General features: G+C 38.3%; 2 protein-coding genes across 3 annotated transcripts; one reads left to right on the forward strand and one right to left on the reverse strand.

The window, feature by feature from the left end:
* Positions 1 to 603: 603 nt before the first annotated feature.
* Positions 604 to 13,374, reverse strand: LOC144639924 (uncharacterized). 2 transcript variants are annotated; one of them, XM_078499189.1, is made up of 15 exons: positions 13,218 to 13,374; positions 11,563 to 11,669; positions 10,079 to 10,125; positions 8,532 to 8,645; positions 8,076 to 8,237; positions 7,359 to 7,447; positions 6,432 to 6,493; positions 5,680 to 5,750; positions 5,512 to 5,594; positions 5,330 to 5,419; positions 4,900 to 5,013; positions 4,335 to 4,385; positions 2,541 to 2,636; positions 1,684 to 1,761; positions 604 to 1,138 (listed from the first exon to the last, which is right to left on the reverse strand). In XM_078499189.1, exons 1-15 carry the CDS (start codon positions 13,371 to 13,373, stop codon positions 1,049 to 1,051), a joined length of 1,410 nt encoding a protein of 469 aa, XP_078355315.1. In that variant the 5' UTR covers position 13,374; the 3' UTR covers positions 604 to 1,048. The 2 variants fall into 2 exon arrangements, with proteins under 2 accessions (XP_078355315.1, XP_078355314.1); XM_078499188.1 differs by having other exon boundaries at positions 8,484 to 8,645.
* A 117-nt stretch (positions 13,375 to 13,491) lies between these two features.
* LOC144639927 (polymerase delta-interacting protein 2-like) lies at positions 13,492 to 21,735 on the forward strand. The gene is made up of 9 exons (XM_078499191.1): positions 13,492 to 13,557; positions 13,632 to 13,692; positions 15,850 to 15,947; positions 16,398 to 16,500; positions 16,656 to 16,722; positions 16,831 to 16,944; positions 20,138 to 20,274; positions 20,692 to 20,718; positions 21,447 to 21,735. Exons 1-9 carry the CDS (start codon positions 13,508 to 13,510, stop codon positions 21,645 to 21,647), a joined length of 858 nt encoding a protein of 285 aa, XP_078355317.1. The 5' UTR covers positions 13,492 to 13,507; the 3' UTR covers positions 21,648 to 21,735.
* The last annotated feature ends 15 nt before the right edge of the window (positions 21,736 to 21,750 follow it).

Genomic DNA, 21,750 nt, shown 5'->3' on the forward strand with positions numbered 1-21,750 from the left:
AGCCATTTGCTCCAAAATAAATGTAGGAAAATAAGTCGCTAACAATATAAATACAGGAGATTATTAGGAAGTAAGGATGATTTTTATGGGATTATAGGAGGATTTTGTCCCGGGGGTGGGGGGTACTCCCATATATGAGCTATATAGGTACGTGCGGCGGGATAGGGTATGGATTTTGGGGTTCTCGGTCCTTAAATAGAGTATCATTTTTGCCCCTTTTGGCATTGTGTTCCCGGTGTGATCCTTAGACAGGATACCTCAATTGCATCAGCTAAAATTGCAGTGCGTTAGCGAAATAGAAATGATCTGTTAAAACTGGACTATCCGTTGAAATATTACTGAGCAAAACGATTTTATAAAGATTTGTGTTTTGCTGTGCGCGGTTAAATAGCCGTTATTTGGGTCGTTCACGCCATACCTAGCGTTTAGTTTCCTTGAATAGGGTGACATTTTTCGGGTTTGGTCCTTAAAAGGTATCAATTTCTGTTTGCTTCACCCTTTAATAGGGTCAGGGTTTAAGAGCCTTCGCGGCACACGCGTACGCCTATCCTAAATTTACGGGAGTATCCCCCGGGGGGGATTTTGAGAACTACACATGGCGTGTTGGTTGAACAGCAATTTAATATTAAGCGTTTTACATCATTCTTGAGAATGCGCTGAAGTATATTTCAAACTAAGGCACTATCTTGCAATGTTTTCCTCAATTTAAAAGAAAAAAGTTAACAGTATCAAACTTCTTGTCAACTGGAAGTTACATGGAAGTTCACCTTTTTCAAAACTATCAAGTTACTGCGTGTACATGTTAAATCTGCTCGTCCAATACAGGAGTCATGATAACTGAGATGTACTACCAGTCACTGATTTTGTCTATAGAGTCACGACTTCCAGTAAATTGCATTTCTCGCTACCGTTTTTTCTTTTTTTCAAGTTACTGCGTGTACATGTCAAATCTGCTCGTCCAATACAGGAGTCATATGATAACTGAAATGTACTATCAGTCACTGATTTTGTCTACAGAGTCACGACTTCCAGTAATTTGCATATCCCGCTACCGTTTTTTCTTTTTTCGACGAGGTCTCTTTAATTGGTGAGTTGGAGACGATCCCTCACCCACAAAAACTTGACCATCTTGCAGCTCCTGCAAAATAAAGAATGAAATTTTTAGCTATAAATGGGTTGAAAGCTTACATTGTCTCGAATGAAAATATAGTTTTCGTGCTGTTTGAGCTTGCATAAGAGGCAAGAAATAAATTTCTCAAACAATAAAAGGGGGCTGGATTCGAATTAGGATATCAGACATCGCACTCGGTCATGTGATCCAGTTGTTACTTTCTTCTGTACTTTTTCTTTCAGCATAAAAATAATATAAAATCACCTTTCGTTTTTTGGTGTGGGCATACTCTCTGATACACCCCATCTGTAGTTGCTGTGTGGCTGTAATTTAAGTGTTGCGTTTTTGTGTGGCAGATAAGTGACACCGAGTGTGTGAGAACGGCCATTTCTTAGCTGATAAAGGGTAGGGCGGGGAGGGGGAGAGATAAAGGGGGTAGAGTAAGGTTGGTAAAGTAGTGCCCCTCCTTTAGATCCGCCACTGCATACAGGAAGGGTTTATGACAATTTTTCCCTCTCCAGAGGGAAAAATCGGAAAGGCTGGATTGACGAGAACGAAGCACGTTTGCCTACCTGTCTGGCCGCTACCACTTCTTGTCCGCCTAGGTGATACTTGAGATCTGCTATTTGTTCCTTAAGGTCACCTACTTCCTGAATAGAGGAAGAGTGCAAGCATCAGTCATCCAGTTTGGTTTTATCGTGCAAGTCAGTGTCTTCCACCTTTGTTCTGTTTTTTAAGCACAAAGTTAAGTGGCCCAAACTACCAGAATGGGCCCTTCGCAGCTATCAATCACATGCCACAAAAAGGCAAAATCCATCTTGTTGTAGAACAAGGTATGCACTGGGACATTCAAAACAAATAAAAGTCGAGCTTGACTGGGTGAATTCGCTTTGTTTTGTATGTCTCAGCTCGTTACTTGCTCTCCAGCACGGAGGATATTGTTCCATATTGCTGAAAAATAAATTGCATCCAAACATCTCATATTGGAACCTCGGTATAATAATATATTTTTTTTTTCTTTTATAGTTCATGCGATAAAGAAAATGTTCCATTGAGAAAGAAACCAAACTTTGGACAAGAAAATAAGAGCGCAAGAGTAAGCTTCGTAATTAAGAGGGGCACTTTTTACAGTAATTTGAGATGGGAGGCAGATAATTGATGGCAGCAAAAAAAGCAATCTGTAGTTAACTTTTCAACCTAGAGTTCGCATGTTATTGAAAGGCCCAGTAAATAAGTTCACCTGATAAAGAAAATAAAATAAAATATCTCCTGCATTCACGAGTTGCTTATAGGGGCCTTTGATTTACTAAGCCTCCAGATTTGTGTTCTTCTACTGAGGTCAACTTTGACTTGAGGGTAAATTTTCGTATCGCAAAAGAGAACTATTCTAATTTACAGTTGGCAGCTGAATACGGTGATAAAGTGATACCTGTTTCCTCGCCTCTTGTTCTGCTTGCAGCTTGGCTTCCGTTTGTTTCAGCTTCTCTTTCCACGACTTTTGATCTTCTGAAAGACGCTTGTTTAACTGAAAATAAAAATGTAGTAACTCCCTCTCTGCAATTGAGAGGCTTGCGCCAAGCGACTTATGTCTGTCTAAGAGAGATGTCTGTCTTGGTTCAAGTTGGCATAATTGGGCACCAGCCAGTAATTCAGTTGCAGAACGCTTATAGTTGAACGCTCATAGTTGGCTCTTACACAGTTTGTTTTAACAAGGACTTGCAAGAAATGAAGGAAAGAACTTTTAAGAGGTGTAAGGCATTTCATCACAGATTTATGACGACAGAATGACAGAAGGGCGATCAAATATTCTCCTTAAAGGGACACTGTTGCCAGTTTCACTTCAAAAACTCAAGAGCCTAAAGACATATGGAACTACAAATAGTGGTCCAATTTTGTTAAAAATCACCATGCAAGTGTCCTGAAGCGATAAACAAGTAATATTATTGTGATGCCATCAGGAACTTTAGATCTCAACTTGAAAAAGTCAGGTTCATTTTTTCAAGTTTTGTCCTTGTGGACTGGAAAAACACCCAAAAATTATTATGGCTCCCTTTTTCTTCAACAACAACGTACTTTGATCTCCATCTTGATGTACTAGGTTCATTTCATGTACGAGAAGACCTATTCGCCAATTTAAGTACTTTTTACCAAAAAGCATTAAAATCCCCGTGACAGTGTCCCCTTTAGAGGTATTTTGTAAATAAAAGGACTTGAAGAGCTGAAATCGCTTTCGACATACTGATTTGATGTCATTCCTCAACATTTAACACGTATTTTCCTTCCGGAGTGCTTCATTTTTTGACATGAAGCTAACAAACACGGCGCGAATTTTGAGCTCAGAAAGCGTCATTTTTGCAGTATACAGCTTTCAAGTCATTTTCGATTTTCTCAAAAACTGATCGATATTCAGCAAAACAAAGTACAGTGCAACCCCGATAAAACGATCCTCGATATAACGATATCCCCGGTATAACGATGAATATGCCATGTCCCGGCAAAAGTTACAGTAAAATGTATGCGACAGAACCCCGATATAACGATCTTCGATATAACGATATTCCCGATATAACGATGAGAATTTAGCGCACCGAGCGTAAAATCTTCCCCGATATAACGATATTACAGTATCAGTACTACAATTTAAATAAAAACTGAATTTATACAATCGAGTACAGTAAACTGTAACGTGTCTGTCAACAGATTTCAGTTCTCTCTCTTTATCTTCCTTGTCATTTAATAGTTCTGTCAATTTTAGTATCTTTGACACGTTCTTGTGACCAAATGTATACGTCGCCGGGATTTAAAGGCCGATGATTTGTTCCTGCATTTTCCTGTAACTTTAATTATTTGATTCTTATTACAAGTTTAGTTAAATAATATGCAGTAAAAAAGTACATTTTAATTTTACCCCGATATAACGATATTTTCGGCTATTTTACGGCCATATCGTTATATCGGGAGTCTCGATATAACGATACCTCGATATAACGATATAATTTCACTGCTCCTTTGCCATATCGTTATATCGGGGTTGCACTGTATACAGTGATTTGTTTCATATAAAGGCCTACCTGTGTTAAGAATATGAACGAAACCCATTTTTCAACACTTGCCAAGAATTTTTCGACTTTGTTTGATTTTTGGTAAACATGTGTTTTTAACTGTTTACGGATACTTAGGCCTACCAGAATTCATGAACACGATTTGATCAAGCACTACAAACCTCCTGCTCTTTCTTAAGATCATTTGCAAGCTTTTCAGCCTCAGTGTTTTCCTGGAAAGCAAAACAAAACAAACCAAACTTGAATGAACTTAAATGACATTTAGCTGATGCCAATGAAGAAACTGTGATAGAATAGCTATCAATGTAGATTTTGGTGCAAATTTTTATTATTATTCTCAAAAAGGTTGAATAATGTAACCCAAACAGCTTGGTGCAATTCGACTCCAATCAGGCCCCTCCGTTTATCGGATAAGTTTTAGGCATGAGCGATTATTCAGACTTCACTGGCTTTGTAAAATTCAGTTAGCTTTTGATTAGTTTAGAAAAAAATGCAATAGTAAGTGAAGTGAGTCTTAACATCCATTCAAATTCAAAGCTTAACTGGACATAACCTGATTGGCGTAATTTTTCCCGCCTTACTAGTAATGACTGTTAAAACCCATTGGCCTTTTGGGGGAAGGAAAGGGGGAAGAAGGAGGGACTGAGGTATGGTGCTGTTTGTGGTGTGAATAGGTTATTTTCTTTTAAAGCACACACACTGGCATGTTTTGGCGAACATAAATACCTTCGTGTTCCTTTCTGCTTTGTCCTTCGTTTCTTCTTCGGCTTTACAAAGTTTCAAACTCAACTGTTTACATTTTTCAAGGGCTTTGTTCTCTTGTTCTCTCGTGGAGTTCATCTGCAATATTTATTCACAATGTAAACTTATATATCTCCTTCACAACAAACATGACACGAGAAAAATTAAAATACAAATGGCACAGCGTAACAATAAGAAACTAAACCCCATTTGTAGTTGAATTTCATTAGCTGGTGTCTTCCAGCCAGTGTGTTTAGAAACAACTGGTTCTTTAAGGTTTTCTGTATTATCGCAGTCAGTTCCACCACTTTTCAAAATGCTAGCCTAATTCATTAATTGATTGATTGATTTTTTCCCAATAGTCCGTTTTACAGGTTTTTCTGTTATACCAAGCTTGCATGATATAAATATCTACCTGTTCAGCTGCATCTTTTTCGATTTCTGATTTTTTTTCTTCAAAAAAAAATTTCTGCCACTCCAATTCACTTGTCAGTGGGTATGTGCTCTAGAAATGAAAAGATAATTTTCATTAAAAGATGAAAAGTAAATTTACTAACAAAGTAACAAGTTTTTTTGTGTTGTTTCCATGCTGCTTACCTGACTTTCCTGTTGTCCTGAGCCACAATTAATGTCAAGTTTGCCGTAACGTTGTTGCTTCCTCAAACGTGGTGCAAAGTTTTCTGGCAGAGGATAAAGTAATACTTGATCATTGAACATTCAAATTTTGCTCGTTAAGAACAAAGTGGCAAAAGAAAGGTGCCGTACCTTCTTGGAATACCCATTCTCGTGGACTAAACAGCTCTAAAGAAGAACTGTGCCCTGTCTCTTGGAAATGCCTGTAAATTGAGGAACAAAAAGAAACTTTACTTCAGGTATTATTCACATGAAATAGAACTGCTCATAGATTTCCAACCAAACTCTGCTGGTTGGTTGTTTACCAAAAGGGAACTTAATTTTTGAAATAAAAAAAGGGAGGTGACCGTATTCGTTTAGGAGCAGGAAGACCTTGTATATACCACATAATTCCTTAATAATTCCTTTGCGAGTACCTGCAAAGTACACGGTTTCAGTGATAATCTTTTGATTTTTTTGAAATAGATTTATATTTATTTTATAGAAGGAACTTGATCGCTACTCTTGAAATAAGAGAAAAAGTGATAGGTCACCATACTCGTTTATGAGAAAACGATGATTTATCTCTCTCCTGAGCCAAGCCACATAGAAAAAAGTGGCCATTTTGTTTGTGTGCGCGCGCTAATTACACGTAAAATTCTGCGCAGTAAGGATGGGTAATCACCTTAAGACTTGTCGTTGGTTTAATTACGTCAGTTAACTCACACTTTTTCTCTCACTTTTTTCATCATGTGCATGTTCAGTCTGTTCGATCTCCATTTTAGACGCTGTCTCCATCACGATTTCGCTCCTCAATAGCATTCCAACCAGGAAGGTTGTTTTCAATGTAATGATCACTTCAAGCAAAGTTTTCGACTGAACACTCAACCTAATTTCTTGCTTACCTCTCAGCATGAGACTTCAGATATCCTACTGCATAACGACAAGTAAGACAAAGACACAAGTTCTAAGCAGGAGAAAGAAAACACAAGAGAAACAATTAGCGACCTTTAGATAGAAGTATGAGTATAAGATTGAGTACAAGTACGAGTTACACTAAAGATTGCAGGGCCATCATTACAAGTGCAGGCGTCAAATTATTATAATTATTCAAAATGGCACCAAAATGTAAGATTAACAATGAACGAAAAATTCTTAAAAGGTTTTGCTTGCATTCACAGGAAACCCATGACATCACTGTTGAACACACAAATTACAACCAAGCACATTATGATCTGGGCTAGTTCACCCAATGTTGCTTGGGTAAATGAGCCTGCTCACTTATGTTGGTCTGGTTAACAAGAAGTTTGCAACTCTTAAAACCTTAAAGTGGTAGCCACCCATCAGTTCAATGTTTCACAGGCAACTGAATATTCCCCTGTGCAAAACCACTGCTGGCCAGAAGTCATTTTATTACAGAATAGTAAAGCTATGGAACTCTTTAGACAAAGACTTAAAACTATGCAAGAGTCATACAATTTTTAAGAAAGCTCTGAAGACAAAGCTTCTCAGCGAGTTTTTAAATTAATTTTTTTTTCTTATTTCTTTCATTTTTCTTTCTATTTCTTTTTATTTTGTTTTTATAATATATAACTAGTGTACACATTTTAAATTTTACATTTTATTCAACTTCATGTATTGTTCACTGAAAAACCTCTTTAGGAGTGTTCAATAAAATTTTATCTTATCTTATCTTATCTAACTCAACCAGTGTCCTGCCAAAGCTTGATTTTCATATACCGGGTACTTATATTGAGCTCTTTTCTTGATTATCTCATAGGGTTTAATTAGACTGTACATATGTTAGTGTGGTAATGGCTTTAAATAAGTACCTCTGGTACATCATCGGCTTGCTCAACCGGGCCAGTTCCTTTTGACTCAACCACAGCATTTAAAGACCTTTCTTCCAAATCTTCCATGCCTGTAAATCAAGGTAGTTAATATAGTTTATTAGTATATACCACACAAGGGAATAGTGCTTTTCGTGTGCGCTGATTGGTTAACTTGGAGGTGATTAGCAAAGTACTATTCACCACCGAGCAGCTAAAGAGAAACAAACTGCCTTTGTGTGTTGCTTTGTTTACCGAAAGTGATGTTTTTGACTGCTTCTTATTCAACTTGTGCGATTATTCACCTCAGTGTCGGTGAATGTGGCGTCACTATTCACCTCCACTTTGGTGAATAAATATTAAATATCAATACTGTTATTGTGACTACATTACTTTTACAAGAGGGACGCAAGGTTATTTTCACAACTCTGTGATGAGCCATTGTTGTGGCCCGTGAATTAAGAAAATTTTGTAAAAAAAAAATGAATTTTTGAAATTTGTGAAAGTAAGTTTTTTTTGTGGAATACCAAATTATTATAATTGTGTTAATTTTCATATATTTATAAGTATTTCTGGACAACTAGAAATGTTCTTGTCTGTCCGACAAGTTTTGTCAAAGATTTACTTGTCTGTGTCAAATTTCTACTTCTACTCTACAATGGGGTCCATCTTAACTACCAATTTTTTGCTAAGGAAGGTTTTCAACAAACCAGAGCCCACCATTTTGGAATCCTTCATACTGTTCTTGTTGGCTGTAAGGTTCTTGAGACAAGGTACTATATGGTAACAGTCCACTCATACCCAAGGGCTTAACACCAACAAAATTAGTCTGATCCCATTGCTGTGGAGCCTGATTTGTCCATAAAGCTGAATTTACTTGATCTAAGTAAGTCAATGATAAAGGTAGATATAAAATTATATGAAAATATATCAATAAAAATACACAACTAAAATGTGAGCCTTGATTTCCAATAATTGTAAAATTACTGTAACAGACTGCACATACATGTAAGACTCTACGTATGGCCACTGGTGTTTGTTCAGAATAGCACATCGATCTGTGTTGAAATTGCAGACAATAATTTGTGAGATGAAAGAGCAGGCAAGACAAATACAGGCACCATTTACCGTTCAAAAACTCATCTGCAACCATACTGGCATGCAAGTGAGACTTACATGAAGGGTCATCAATCCAGTCCACAGACCAGGGAGTACAGCCAAAATCACTGAAATAGGCAAATTCATCCTTTGTTCTCATATTATCCACACCATAAATTAGCCCAGCTTCACCTAGAAACAAAAATTGAGACTGATTTCCATAACATTGAAAGAACAGTACTATAAAAATAAGTTTTAGTCAGAGAGTATTAATGACAATGGGGTTCAGTGGTTTAAAGTTGTTACAGTTACCGTACAATTAAATAACATTTTGTTGCGATAAAGATGTCTGCCTTAGTCTTTCTGTTGATGAAACAAGTGTCCATGACCTTTTGTCTGAGAGCGTGCTTAATATGGACACCTGGATAGTATGGACACTTTGGCATGTCCCCTAGGTGTCCATATTAACAGGGTTTCACTGTATTGTTAATAATCGACCAAAACACTTCATTCTGGTCAGGTGTAAAACATTAGAAACCCCAAGGTCACAGGTTGCAGGACAGGGGTTGCAGGTCACAGGTCACAGGTCACAAATATTAATCAATAATCTCCCTTGGAAATTTCTTATTTTGTGCTCTCTGGTGTAAGTAAGAATTCGCAGGTAAAACACATACTGGTATTTGTTTTTATTTTTTGTTAAAAAAAAAAAAAATTCTCCCATAATTTTTCAGTAGTTAATAAAGAACACAACTTACAGCAGCTTCTTTTTAATAGTTTTGTTCAGCATCCAGAAGTCTAATGGCTCTCCTTTTTATCTATGAATACTCTATTTAACAGGGACTTAAAGTAAATTATTTCGTTACAGTCAAGGCGCTTCATGCATAAAGCCTCGTGGTTTCAAATGTTTTCTCACATTTGGAAACCTGATGAAACCCTCACACTCGTTTTTGAATAAAAAGATAATAACCATAAAAGTATGACATAGAGCAGTATTCACTTGAGTGTTGAAAGTAATTTGTGTTTGCTTTTGTTTTGCATTCACTGTGCTTAGTGTTTGGTTGAAAAACCTTGTGCCACTTTCCCAGTCAATCAGGAGTAAAACCAAAACTAATGGTGACTCCCACATGCACGTTTTGCTGCACTTTGCAACAGCTACATGTCGCTTTGAGTTTTAATTGGTTCACTGGATTGTCCTAATGCCTTCACTTTGCAATTGGCCAGAGTAATTCAATTGAAAACTGCTCTAAGGTAAGCAACCTAGATCAAAATCACTTGAATCCAATCCAAGTTATAGTCACCTAATTATTTGTTACATTCCTGCAGTACCTACTATAGTTGAGGCCCTGCCAGGGTAAATTCCGACAAGCGACATGGTCCAAAAAGTAGCGACAGCACATACAATAAAATTGCGACAAACGACAACCCTTTTGGAAGAACTTAAATTCCGACAAGGACAAGTAATTTCCATTCAATTTTACTACTGACAGCGACACGAAGTTGATAAAACAGCGACATGGCGCATTTTAAAATTTAGACAAGCGACACGGGAACCCCCCCCTGGCAGGGCCTCACAGTTTATCAGTGTATTTGACCTGAATTTTATATATAAAGAAGTTTGAAATTACCATGATCAGATATTGTCGGCAGCTCTTCGGCACCAGTGAAAGATGATCTGCAACAAGGAATAATTAAAATTAGTAAATTCTCAGCTCTGACTATTGCATTTCTAGCTCTCTGATTGGTTCAAAAACTCTGACTATGAGTCATTAGTCGGAGTTTTACCTACCGGTAATATGGAAAATAGTGCACCAAGTTTAAAAATTTTCCGCACAAAGTTTTTATTTTCAGCTCTCCATAATGGCCGATACTGGCAAGTTTCAGGAGCTGTCTCCCACTACAAGTCAAGAGATATTAGACAAAGCTTTTCCAGAAAATGTGAAGAAAGCCACAAAGTTCGACATGAACTTATTTAATGGTACGTATCCGGGAATTTCACTCAAAAACTAGCAACAATAATTGTTGCATTCACTGTCGATTTTTTGATAATTTTATAACTGCGTAACGACCACACTGAATGCTCACCTCATCATTGGTTGGTTGTCAAGTCTTGTTGGCACAAAATTTTCCAAACAAATTGAAGACATGCCCAAAGAGGAGCTAAATGAAAGGCTTAAAATGTTTCTACACCGAGTGAGCATAGAAGCTTTCCACAGGTTTTCTTCAACTGGAATGTCCAAGTTCACAATTATTACAGAGGCAGAGAATCAGAAAAATCTTCCTGAACTATGAACACTAGTAAAACACTTGAAAGCTACCGAAATCGTCTTTTTCCCTTGCACTTGAACTGTTAAATATTCCACGGTTGATTTTCGTTAACAGTTGACCACAGTTTGTCGTTTATGTAGCTGTCAAATTTCATTCAGCTCATTCAGTGATGTAATAATCAGGTGATCACAGTGCGCATGTGACCGGAAGTTGTATGCTCTTTTGACCGCTTTGTAAAATAATTGATGAAAAATAAAAATCGGCAGCAAAAAACCCGGTTTGAAATTTACTAAAACAATAATTTGCCCTTGTTTGATATGAAGTGATCATAACCAACTCGTGCACGCACTCATTGGTTATTTTATCACTTTATATCCAACGCGGTCTCATGAAATAATGCCATGATATTCATTATCAAAATATTTCCAATGCACAAAATTAATTACAGTACTGTTATGATATTGATCGACTGACTGACTGACTGACTGATTCGTATATGACAAATCACAAACTGAAGGGTTGCCTATTGTTGTAAGTAATGTGCTCTTTCCTGATTTTTTATAACCTTCTTTTTCCAGTTAGGGAGTAGTACAAATGTACTTTGTCAGCACATCGTACAATGCAGGCAGACCTGACCCCACCCTGATAAAAATCCTTAAAGGAAAGATCTTTGAAGAGCTGTCAAAGATCCTAAAAGATAAAGATCTTGGTACAGAGTGTGTAGGCTGCAGAGTCCCGTAAGTTGTGTAAGTGTTGTAATTATTGTACTGTAGAGTGGTGTAATGTTAGCAATAAAAAATAATAATAAAAAAATACACTGTTAGTTCTCTCATGTTGCACCTACATTTCACTGGTATCCTCATCAGACTGACTGCCAGTTTTTTCAGTGTCTTTGTGTTTTGGCTGAAGTCCAAATCTTTTTGCTCTCATGGTGTTTCTCTCCAATGTCTCCTATAATAACAGTGTCATTGTACCTGATCAACTCTCTCAGAAGTGAACCCAGAGGTGCAGAGCTGGGAGGGTTAAGTACACTACTATATAGGCTCTACAGTCAGGTATACAGCCTAAATGTAGGGGTTTTAAGCTGTTTTAGATTAAAATTGCATTTTAGACTACTAGCAGTCCCCTTTTTTTCCTTAGTCCATTGAGGGCAAAGCAAAAAAAGAGTGCAAGTGAGAAAATGGCCATGAGTAATATGAGGACAAGATAAAAAGGTAGGTACAGGGGGGGAGGAGTCCTCCCTATAATGGCCTGCACGGGAAGGCCCCACCCGAAATAACCTGCGATCAGGCGTTATTTTTCTCACGGCAGAGGGGTCAACGGAAAAATGAACGCCTGATACAATTACTTGTCGAGTCGTCTGTAAAAAGTCCAGAATCTGGACTTTTTTCTGATTGGTCAGAAAACAAAAGGCAACATTAGAACTCTATCCTGATTGGCCAATTGAGTTCAAGTCTAATTTCCGGTCCAAAAATATCGCACGTAGATGATTGAAAATTTTTAAATTGATAATTGCGCAATATAAGTAAATTATTTATTATTATTTATTATTGTTATCATAGCGGGTGTTGAGCGGAATGAAGTAGAAAGCGAGTTCTTCTAGCTTTAGAAAATCTCTCAAGCGTTTTGTTCACAAAAAACTTAAAGGCAAACAAAGGGAGTGTATTCGACGAATAGTTTGTGAAAGAAAAGATGTTTTGGCGGTGCTTCCGACGGGATTCGGCAAGAGCGCGATCTATCACCAATGGTGTCGAAGAGTATACATCACACCAACAAAGACGCTAGACGATCGTACCAGTGACGAAAACTACGACCTTGAAATGTCTGACCTGAGCTGTACACAAAATCAGCCTTTGCAGAAAACAAATTTTAAAAAACCATCCAATCAGCTCGTTCAAAACGGGTAATTCAAACACATGTTTGTGAGAGTAAAAATATAATCTGAAGGCGCTAATCATGCTTATCTGATGGCATCGCCGACATTCTCGACGACGTTGACAGATATTTTAATTAGGGGCGGCAGACGACTTGACAAGTAAATGTATCAGGCTTTCCTTTTTTTCTTCTTCCCTCCTCCGCGAAAAAAAGAAAGCCTGATCGCAGGTTACACCCGAAAGAGGTACCTTTTTCATGCTTTAGGTATAAGTCAGTATAGATGGAAAGAACATAAAAATCTTGGGACCTTATGTCAACAGGCCGACAAGATCTGTAATTCCTGCTTTCAATGACACATTTTCCTTTCGTTTCTAAAATGACACCCCCCCCCCCCCCCACCCCTCCCCCACTACTCCGAGAATCAATTAATGAATTCACGCCAAAAACAAAACCGACATATTTTCCATCATTGAAATGAAGGGGATGGGTGGTATTAATTTGTCCTTTACCTCGTCAAACCTCCTTTCCTGCAAAATTGGTGAGAAAATGTTGACATGTTTTCAACGAGCACGAATATGTCACGCGGTACGAATAACCAAGTAGATTTTCATAAATTTTACTTACAAAATTGAGAGGGAGATCTTTCTCTTCTTTGTCACGATCTTCGGCAGTGATTTCAACCTTCAACTGCTCAAACTCTTGCTGAAAACTTTCGCCCGAACATTCCGTCGTCCCGACTAACTGCCCTTGGGTCTCCGAGGATGTCTCCATCTTCGACATCTTGGATTGAAGGAACGAACCAGGGCGAACGAAGTAGTGACCAGGCTCCTTCAGAATTTGAGTTGACATTTTACGGTTCAGCGGATTTTCCGTGGAAAGATAAAAAGATGGCGAAGCTGCCGAAGCTGCCTCCTATGCGAAACGTTTTGTGTGGTTTGCTCCAAATAAGACGGCATTATGCAAGGTAAGATTGCATAATGCTTTCTTATTGACTGGTTACTTCTTTAATTTGTTACTTATTGAAAGATATCATTCCAGGTTGTCAGAAATTGGGCGATTTCAAGAGCCAAAAACAAGTGGGAAATACGAACCAGGACAGGTATTATTAAGCTTAACTTACATTATACACCTTGATTTTATTTTTAATCCAAGTATAAAACCTTCTTGTTAGTTTTTCCATGTGCTTTTGAAAGTTTCTTGAAAACTTTTGCTAAATGTGTGAGAGATAGGGTATGTTTTAGCCACTATAGTTTAATTTTCTCAAGGCATTCATGTCAGTCGATGCGCTAGCTCGAGGCTAGGCACCTAGGCTATACCTGCCAACTTTTTCTGGGTCAAAGGCGTGAGATTTTTATCCTGAGAGTGTCAGGATTTCTGAAGACGATACGACCATTTCCGAAGTTTTCCGAAGACGTCCGAAGTATTCCGAAGACGTTCCGAACATATCCCGATCCCAGTGCGTGGACGTGCTTTGCTAAACACGACCTCGTTCCCAATGCTTTTCTTGTCAAAACTCTGAGATTTCGGGGAAAGTATCGTCATTTACTCATTTTACATGGAGTTTTCGTTTCTCTCATTGGTTTGAGTTGACATATTTTTGGAAAGTGCGTCGGTTATGTTTGTAATAACTCACATTTTTCGACTAGGCGTGAGAATTTGGTTCGTAAGCGTGAGTTGGCGTGAGATCGAAGTTTTCAACTCGCAGGCGTGAGACTCACGCCTGAAGCATGAGAGTTGGCAGGTATAACCTAGGCTATTACTAGGTGGAGTGGAAACTGTAGACCCCGTAGGTAGCATGAAGCAATGCAAGTGTCCAAGATATTCATTCACTCAGCAATCCTTTTAAAAGCCTGTTCAAGGTTGGTGCACCAGTTGGAGATAATTCCTTTGTGCATAGTGTATCAGTCAATTCCAAGACCGCCCATTCCCCCCCCCCCCCCCGGGCATACCCTGGGCATTTGACTTGAGGTTAGCTCCGTATAGCCGGGAATTTGACGCAAAACTTCACCCACCCGGTGGGGCATTTGACCATCGATGAAACAAGGGTCAGCAGTCACATGCTAAAGCATTTCGATATGTTCACGGTACTCATGCTATTCCATGATTCCACCTCTGTTTCTGTTACGGTATCCTTTTTGCCTTAATCAAAAAACATTTAACTGTGGATTTGTTGTCAGAAGACAATTCTTCACGTTTTTAATATCTATAAGGTATTTTCAAGAAACCCTTCGCAGATAACGTATTAGCAGAGCAAGAAAGAGCGATTTCAAGCTACACTGAGCGAAGTAAACATTGATTGTTTCGTCGTCTCATTCTATTTTTTCCATTTTGTCTTAAAATCCGAAAAGTGTGGGGAATTTAACGCTCTGTGAAGCCCTGACTGGTGGGGCATTTGACCGTCTAAACTGCCAACATAGCGGGGAATTTGACCAAAATTTTTCGAAAAAGTCAAATGCCTGGGTGTTTGCCCGGGGGGGGGGGGGGGGGGGAATCATGGGCAGTTTTGGAATGGACTGATACATAGCGTTGACACGACTGGACATACACTTTTAAGGAGGTGGAGCGGTAACGGAGATCCCTCTTTTGAATGCTTTCTGGCGGAGGGGTATTCCTTATATGGGGATTTTGAGCCCAAAAGGGGTATATTTTTTCATACAGTCTGGAGGTATATAACGGGGTAGTGACCTCATAAGTTGTAGTACAGAAAGTGGTAGGAAGACTGACATTTAGGTATTTAAATGGTCCTTTCAAAATAACTTGCATCTAACTGGTCAAAAATGGTTTATAAAAGGGTTTGCACCTTGGACCTGAGCAACCCTGTCTACCCATATAAAACTTTGTTGAGTTCCCCCCCCCCCAAAAAAAAAAAAGAAAAAAAAGAAATGGATACTAATACCCTGTTGGCCTGTATGAAGCCATTTCAATGTGTATTTCTTTTTGCAGTGATTGTCTCTGTTATGTTAAAACAAGGCTGAAAATAAAGCTCATCAAAGTTAACTATTTTTCGTCAACTTGTATATGAATTTACATGTACTTGTGTCCCACATGTACTGTTGCTGACATGCATGTCATCAAGTTCTCAAATTGTGTGCAGTCTAGCTTCTTGCAGGGCAACAACCTAAGGGAAAAAAGGAAGCATATTCAAGAGGAAAGACATCTGTCTACTAAGACTATGTAAATGCACACAAGAGTATTAGATTTCAGAATTATTACCGTGCCTGACTTGTTACATTTTGTTCTGTTTCTTTGCTAACAGCTTTTCCTTCACAGAATATTTGGTTACAGAGGAGTGATTCTGTTTACTTGGACAGCAAGAGTGTATGATAGAGACAAGGAAACAAGAGAGAATGAGAAGTGAGTCAGGTCTAATGTTATTTAACAGAGGAGTTTCAAATCATTTACATCTCCTCCCATCATCCAGCATTATTTGTTTCCCTTCGTTGTTTGATGCAAATAAAGCCAAATCAACCTTTCAGATCACTGGCCTTATTTGAATTTTTCCCTCTTCATTCCCCACAGCTTCGACACCACTTTTGTTAGTGCATGGCATGATCTGATTTGAATGTCTGAATAATTTGCTCCCCTTTCTCTTGGATTGGTGCTAGAACATCGGAGGTGACCCTCCTCCAGACAATTGCCAGATTACCCAATTATTTTCAATTATTAGTACCCATTTATAATACTGCTGGGCAGAGAGAGCCTTTATGAAAGTACAGTGTCTTGTTCAAGAGCACAACACAAGAAACAGGCTCTAAGATTTGACTGTTTATTTGAAATGCAAACAGCACTTTGTTTTGTTAACAGATCCTTTGACGAAAATGGATCATACAACCCTGGGAAGGAGATAAAAGCAGAAACACAGACTTATTATCAGGGACTGATTGATAACAGAGATTCTCCATTTGTTGTAAGTTTTCCACTCAAAAGTGGTGCCATCATCATTGATTCTTTACAAAATAATGCTACTCCCTGGTTTCGAACTTTGGACATTCTTTTCTTGAAGAATGGGCAGTACTGTCCCGTGTAGCATTGTAAAAATAGTTTTCTTTTTCTGTATTTCAGAGAGCTCAACCAGAGATTGTAACTTTTCTTGGATACGAAAGTGACAATGCACTTTACTCTATACCAGGCAAGAATTTGGATTTTGGACTTTTTTATTTGTGATATTATTCCCAGACATGTGATGTGAAGTACTTTACTGAGGTGCTAAATTCTCTTAATATCATGTTTGTTCCAGGGCTGGATTACATCTGCCAGGAGGACATTCTTCCATACGGGGTTGCTGATGCATTTTCTCGTCCAATCCACCATGAACTATTTGATCGATTCTTGTATCCTGAACCTGGAAGAGGTAATGTATGATTAAAATGTCGGTGCCTCTGACCACAGGCTTTCCACACTTTGTGGGTAACGCTTGACTACCATTTTCCAGCTGCCTAAAATTCTTTAGTTGTAAGTTAATTTTGCAATCTATCAATGCCTTTTCATTGATTATAAGACATTTTTGTTGTGCCACATTATCCCATGCTCATTCCAGGTTAGTGACAAGCATTAGGGTATAGGTTTTGTTGTGTCTGAACAAAATAAAGAAAGCATAACTGGTTATAACAAAAAACTGGTTATAACAAAAACAGATTTGTAATTTAAAGCACTGAGGTCAAGGGAGATTTTGTTAAATGTTGTTTTTTTATCAGTGATATAAACTGCATACTGGCAGGGCTCAAAATAACGGCCGGTCAAAGGACAATGTCCGGCCAAAATGACGATTTGTACGGACAAAATTTTGGTTCGACGGTCATTTTGACCGGTCACGTACACGGCTTTCAAATAAATAACACACACAAAAAAATTTATTCGCAGTATTTCTTGAAATTTTACAGTAAAATTATTAAAAATATCATAGCAGCTTGCAGTCACAAATTTGTAGAATACAGATGAGACGGTCATGCTCTGCAGATTTGTAAACAGGAAACATTCACGTCTGTAAAAAAATACGCTAAACAGACAACAATGAACATCGCATCGCTCGTAACCTGCGATCAGGCTTTCTTTTTTTCGCGGCGGAGGGAAGGCGTTCACCTCCGCCGCGAGAAAAATAACGCCTGATCGCAGGTTACATCGCTCGTTAGTGGACGGGCTTCTGTGTTGTAGGCGACGTTGAAAACTTGGAGAGATCCATGATTTTTGAAATGCGTAGGCTTTCTCGCTAATCTCTTGGCAGTCTTGAAGAAAGAGAACTTTTAAAAGAGGGCATCTTATAGGAAGCTCGATAAACAACGAGTCCGTAACTTTGCAGTGACTCAAATCCAAATAGCGCACTCGGCAAGCACCCAATCTTCAAAGTTTGAGTGAAGTCTGGAACGACTTCTTTTTTATGACCGATCCATGGTGCAATAAAAACATCAATTCTCTTGCATTGGCTTAAGATGGAGCAAAGGTTTCCCCATTTCAGATAACAGCATTCACTTAGGAGTATTTCTCGTGTCCCCGGATAACCATATTTTCGCAGGACATCTGGCGTAACTTTCCTTTGGAAGTCAAAGTCGACCTTTTTCCAAACGGTGGTACAATGGATGATTTCATACCACTTTTCACATACTATGGCTAGGGTGCAGATTCGTTTTGCATTTGGGAGATAACTAAAGATTATCGCTAGGATTGAATCGGGAAGATGAGTGATCATTAAATAATGTAAAACTATGCAGAGTAACGTAACATTACGGCTACTGATCATTTTGTTTTATGTAGAGAACACAGAAGAAATGGAAATTCAAAAAGCGAACATAATAAAATTTAACAAGTGTTTTAGCTTATGAGGCGAAATTTTTGGCAGAATAGGCTATTGCTTCAAAGTAAATACTCAATATTTTGACCGGTCAAAACGAGACATGACCGAGCAAAAATTGATTTGGCCGGTCAACATGACCGGTCAGTATCCAAAAATTATTTTGAGCCCTGACTGGTGACCAGGAGTGTCCAATATGTTGAGATTATGTGACTGACTAATGTGACTAATGGTGATAGTCACAACCCTGCATAGACATGTAGAGGATAATACATGGTTGCGCGGAGATATGAAATTTATCTTCGAGTGTTCAAATCAATATCGCACGAGTGAGCACAGGTAACAAGTGAGATATCAATTTAACACGAGAAGATAAATTTTAAATCTCCAAGCAATCATGAATAATTCTGTTTATTATATAAACCTACTAATTATGATGTTTTGACGATTTTCCAAAGATTTCTAAACATTTTCTGAAGATTTCGGAAAATTTTCAAAATATCGTCTGAAGGTCATATGAATGTTTCCGAACATTCTCCGAACTTTTCCGAAAAACTTCCGAAGGTTTCCGAAGATTGCCGAAGATTTCTGAGGAAGATCCGAAGATGTTTTGGACTCATTAAGCATTGAAACATGGCATACTCTGCGAGCTGACTGGTCAAAATTGATATCACACATGTGTGGATATCATTTTTATCCACACATGTGTGATACCATTTTTTCGACTTTTTTTGCTTGTTTACAGGCAAAAAAAGGGAGAATAGCAGTTATGTGGAGTAATCTGGAACCGGAAGCCAACCGGAAGGAACCACATTCTTGTTAACTCTCAAGGGACTGTTTTAATTTCTCAAGGGAATACTTTCCGCTGTGGGTGATCAAAGCATGTGACTTGTAAAGTGTCACTCTATAGTTAACGTTGTGCTTCAGCACTTCCGTTCTTGTAGAAAAAACGTGACTTGTCAAATTTACAAACGTTATATAACAATCAAAAACGTGAGTAGCCCAAATCTTACGTCACATAACCAATTAAGAATGTGAGGGGTTCAGCGCTCGAAGGCAGTGAAGTTTAAAACGATTACCTTATTATAGGAAATTAACGCGTCGTGAAATTAACGCGAATTTCAAACTTTCGCATTAATTTTTGTTAGCGTTAATTAACTTTAACTTTAAGGTAAAGAATAACGCGAAGAGAGGCGGCTTTTGGTAATATCCAAACGAAAATTTACTTCTCAATGTGGGGTTGAGATTGCGTAACGAGACAAAAGGTAACTCTGTCGTGCGTAACCTTTATCGAGAATCCTGCATTAAGCCGAGTAGAAATCTTTCTAACTCCAAAGGAAACAACTATTTCGATTAAAGGCAAACGTCAAAGTTTACCATTTTTAACCAAGCCAAAGTATATGAGTCACAAAGCACCCAGCTGTCGCGACTGACAAATACAGCATTTCCTCCGCAAAAATAAAAAAAAAATGCTTGAACTGAAAGACGTTTGAATTCTTCCATGATATGTTCGAACAACAATGCCCAGGATAAACCTTCTACTCATACTAACTTCATGCAAAAAAAGTCGATATCTCGAAGAGATCTTTGATTATCGATTTGCTACCACTCGCTAAACCACTGCAGTTTATATAAAAATATATATATTTATGCATACAGTATGAAGGATAACAACAATCTTTTGTAATCAGAAACCACTAATGAAAATAAAAATGTTATTTAAAAAGTACATTTATATATTTCTCTTTTTCTTTGATAGTGCCATCTTTTGCCCCACGTGAAGCACTCCAATCCTGGCAGGAAAAAAATCACAAGTGGCTAGAACTGACAGATGTGCACAGAGAAACAACTAACAACATAAGGATAACGGTGATGCCATTCTACATGGGAACAAAGGTATGCTACCTTGGCGTAATAACAATGTGTTGTGTTGATGATGATACTAATTATTAATGATGACGACAATTGCAATGATGATGATGATGATAATGATGAGGATGTTGATCCTGTTGATAAGCCCTCTTCCCTGTCTTGCTGTACTCACAATTATTAAAATTCCCCTTTTGCTTCACTGTTAAGCCTCTCCTTGGCCCAGTGTTAAGCCCTGCTCACTGCTCTAGTCAAAGTTGCTGGCTCCCACCCTGGTTGTAAGCCCCTTTCCTAGTTCAGTTATAATTGCCTCCCCATAACTCCCAACAACGTTCATGTGTACAGCTTGTCAGTGCGATTTTAGAACAAGTATTATAGTACTTGGTCATAAAAAGGTTCTTCTCAATTTTTTGACCAACAAGATTTTTTAAATTTATTTTTTAGAACACACTTCCTACACAGGACTATTGGGTAAGTGGCTTTTAAGCCTGGTTCACACATGCCTCGCAAACTCAATTGCAAATGCAAGCGACATTCACACAAAGAACATTCACACGTAGAATGCAAGCCCAAGAAATGCAGTGCAGGGCTGCAAATAACAGTCGGTCATCGGACATTGGCCGATCAAAATTTGCTAATGTCCAACAAAATCCAAAGTGTGGTCGGACATGATATCCGGACAATTTTTGGATCGTAAATCATTTTACGGCAACGATAAATAAAAATAAGTAACAGAAGTGCAAAGAGATCGTTAGGAAAGTGATAGCTCAGTAATTTTAAGGAAATAAAATTCATACAAACTTTTGTTTTTAGTGATGTCCGACCACAGTTTTGTTTTGTACGACCAAGATGTTGTCTTAGTAGGACATATGTCCGTTCAAGTGAAAATAATTATTTGTAGCCCTGCAGTGTAATTCTTTTTCCAAGATGGTGGACAAGTCATGCTTCACTTGCTTGTGTTTGTGCTTGCATTTGTGTTAGCAATGTTCATGTGAAGCAAGTGCAAAAGCAAGGGCCAGCCAGGTGCAAGAAAATTGACAATTCCCCATTCCGTATGCTTTTGCATTTGCATTTGCGTTGCACTAGTTCACACATGTTTTTCCTTGTATTTGCATCTCACACGTGTACCAGGTTTTAGTGTGCAAGTGTAATCCTTGAAAATTCTGATTATTGCTGATTGGAGACTAATGTTGTTTCAGTGGCGTTACTGCATCAGAATTGAGAATCTTGGTCCAGAGACAGTGCAGCTTCGTGAGAGACATTGGAGAATATTCAGCCTGTCTGGGACATTAGAGACTGTCAGGGGGAGGGGTGTGGCTGGACAGGTAAGACTTGGTGTGGGGAGAGGAGGAATGGGGTCCAGAACTTTATGGTATTTCACTGGACATTTAAGACCATGAAGTTGATTGGTTACCAAGGACTAATTTATGGTATGGATTTTTTTGTTTACTCTCTGATTTAAAAAGTGACTTTATCATAGCTAATATCTCCAAGCATTTCCCA

Source organism: Oculina patagonica, unplaced genomic scaffold (genome assembly GCF_052425735.1).
Source record: "Oculina patagonica isolate OP01 unplaced genomic scaffold, crgOcupat unplaced15, whole genome shotgun sequence".
Classification (NCBI taxonomy): Eukaryota; Metazoa; Cnidaria; class Anthozoa; order Scleractinia; family Oculinidae; genus Oculina; species Oculina patagonica.

Excerpts from the sequence above, each read along its gene's own strand:
- LOC144639924 (XM_078499188.1), bottom strand. The coding sequence starts at position 13,373 with ATGTCGAAGATGGAGACATCCTCGGAGACCCAAGGGCAGTTAGTCGGG. Across the intron at positions 11,670-13,217 it reads AAGATCTCCCTCTCAATTTT|GAGACATTGGAGAGAAACAC; the intron begins GTAAGTAAAATT and ends CTGTTATTATAG. Across the intron at positions 10,126-11,562 it reads GATGAGGATACCAGTGAAAT|ATCATCTTTCACTGGTGCCG; the intron begins GTAGGTGCAACA and ends TCCTTGTTGCAG.
- LOC144639927 (XM_078499191.1), top strand. The coding sequence starts at position 13,508 with ATGCGAAACGTTTTGTGTGGTTTGCTCCAAATAAGACGGCATTATGCA. Across the intron at positions 13,693-15,849 it reads GGAAATACGAACCAGGACAG|CTTTTCCTTCACAGAATATT; the intron begins GTATTATTAAGC and ends CTTTGCTAACAG. Across the intron at positions 20,719-21,446 it reads TTCCTACACAGGACTATTGG|TGGCGTTACTGCATCAGAAT; the intron begins GTAAGTGGCTTT and ends ATGTTGTTTCAG.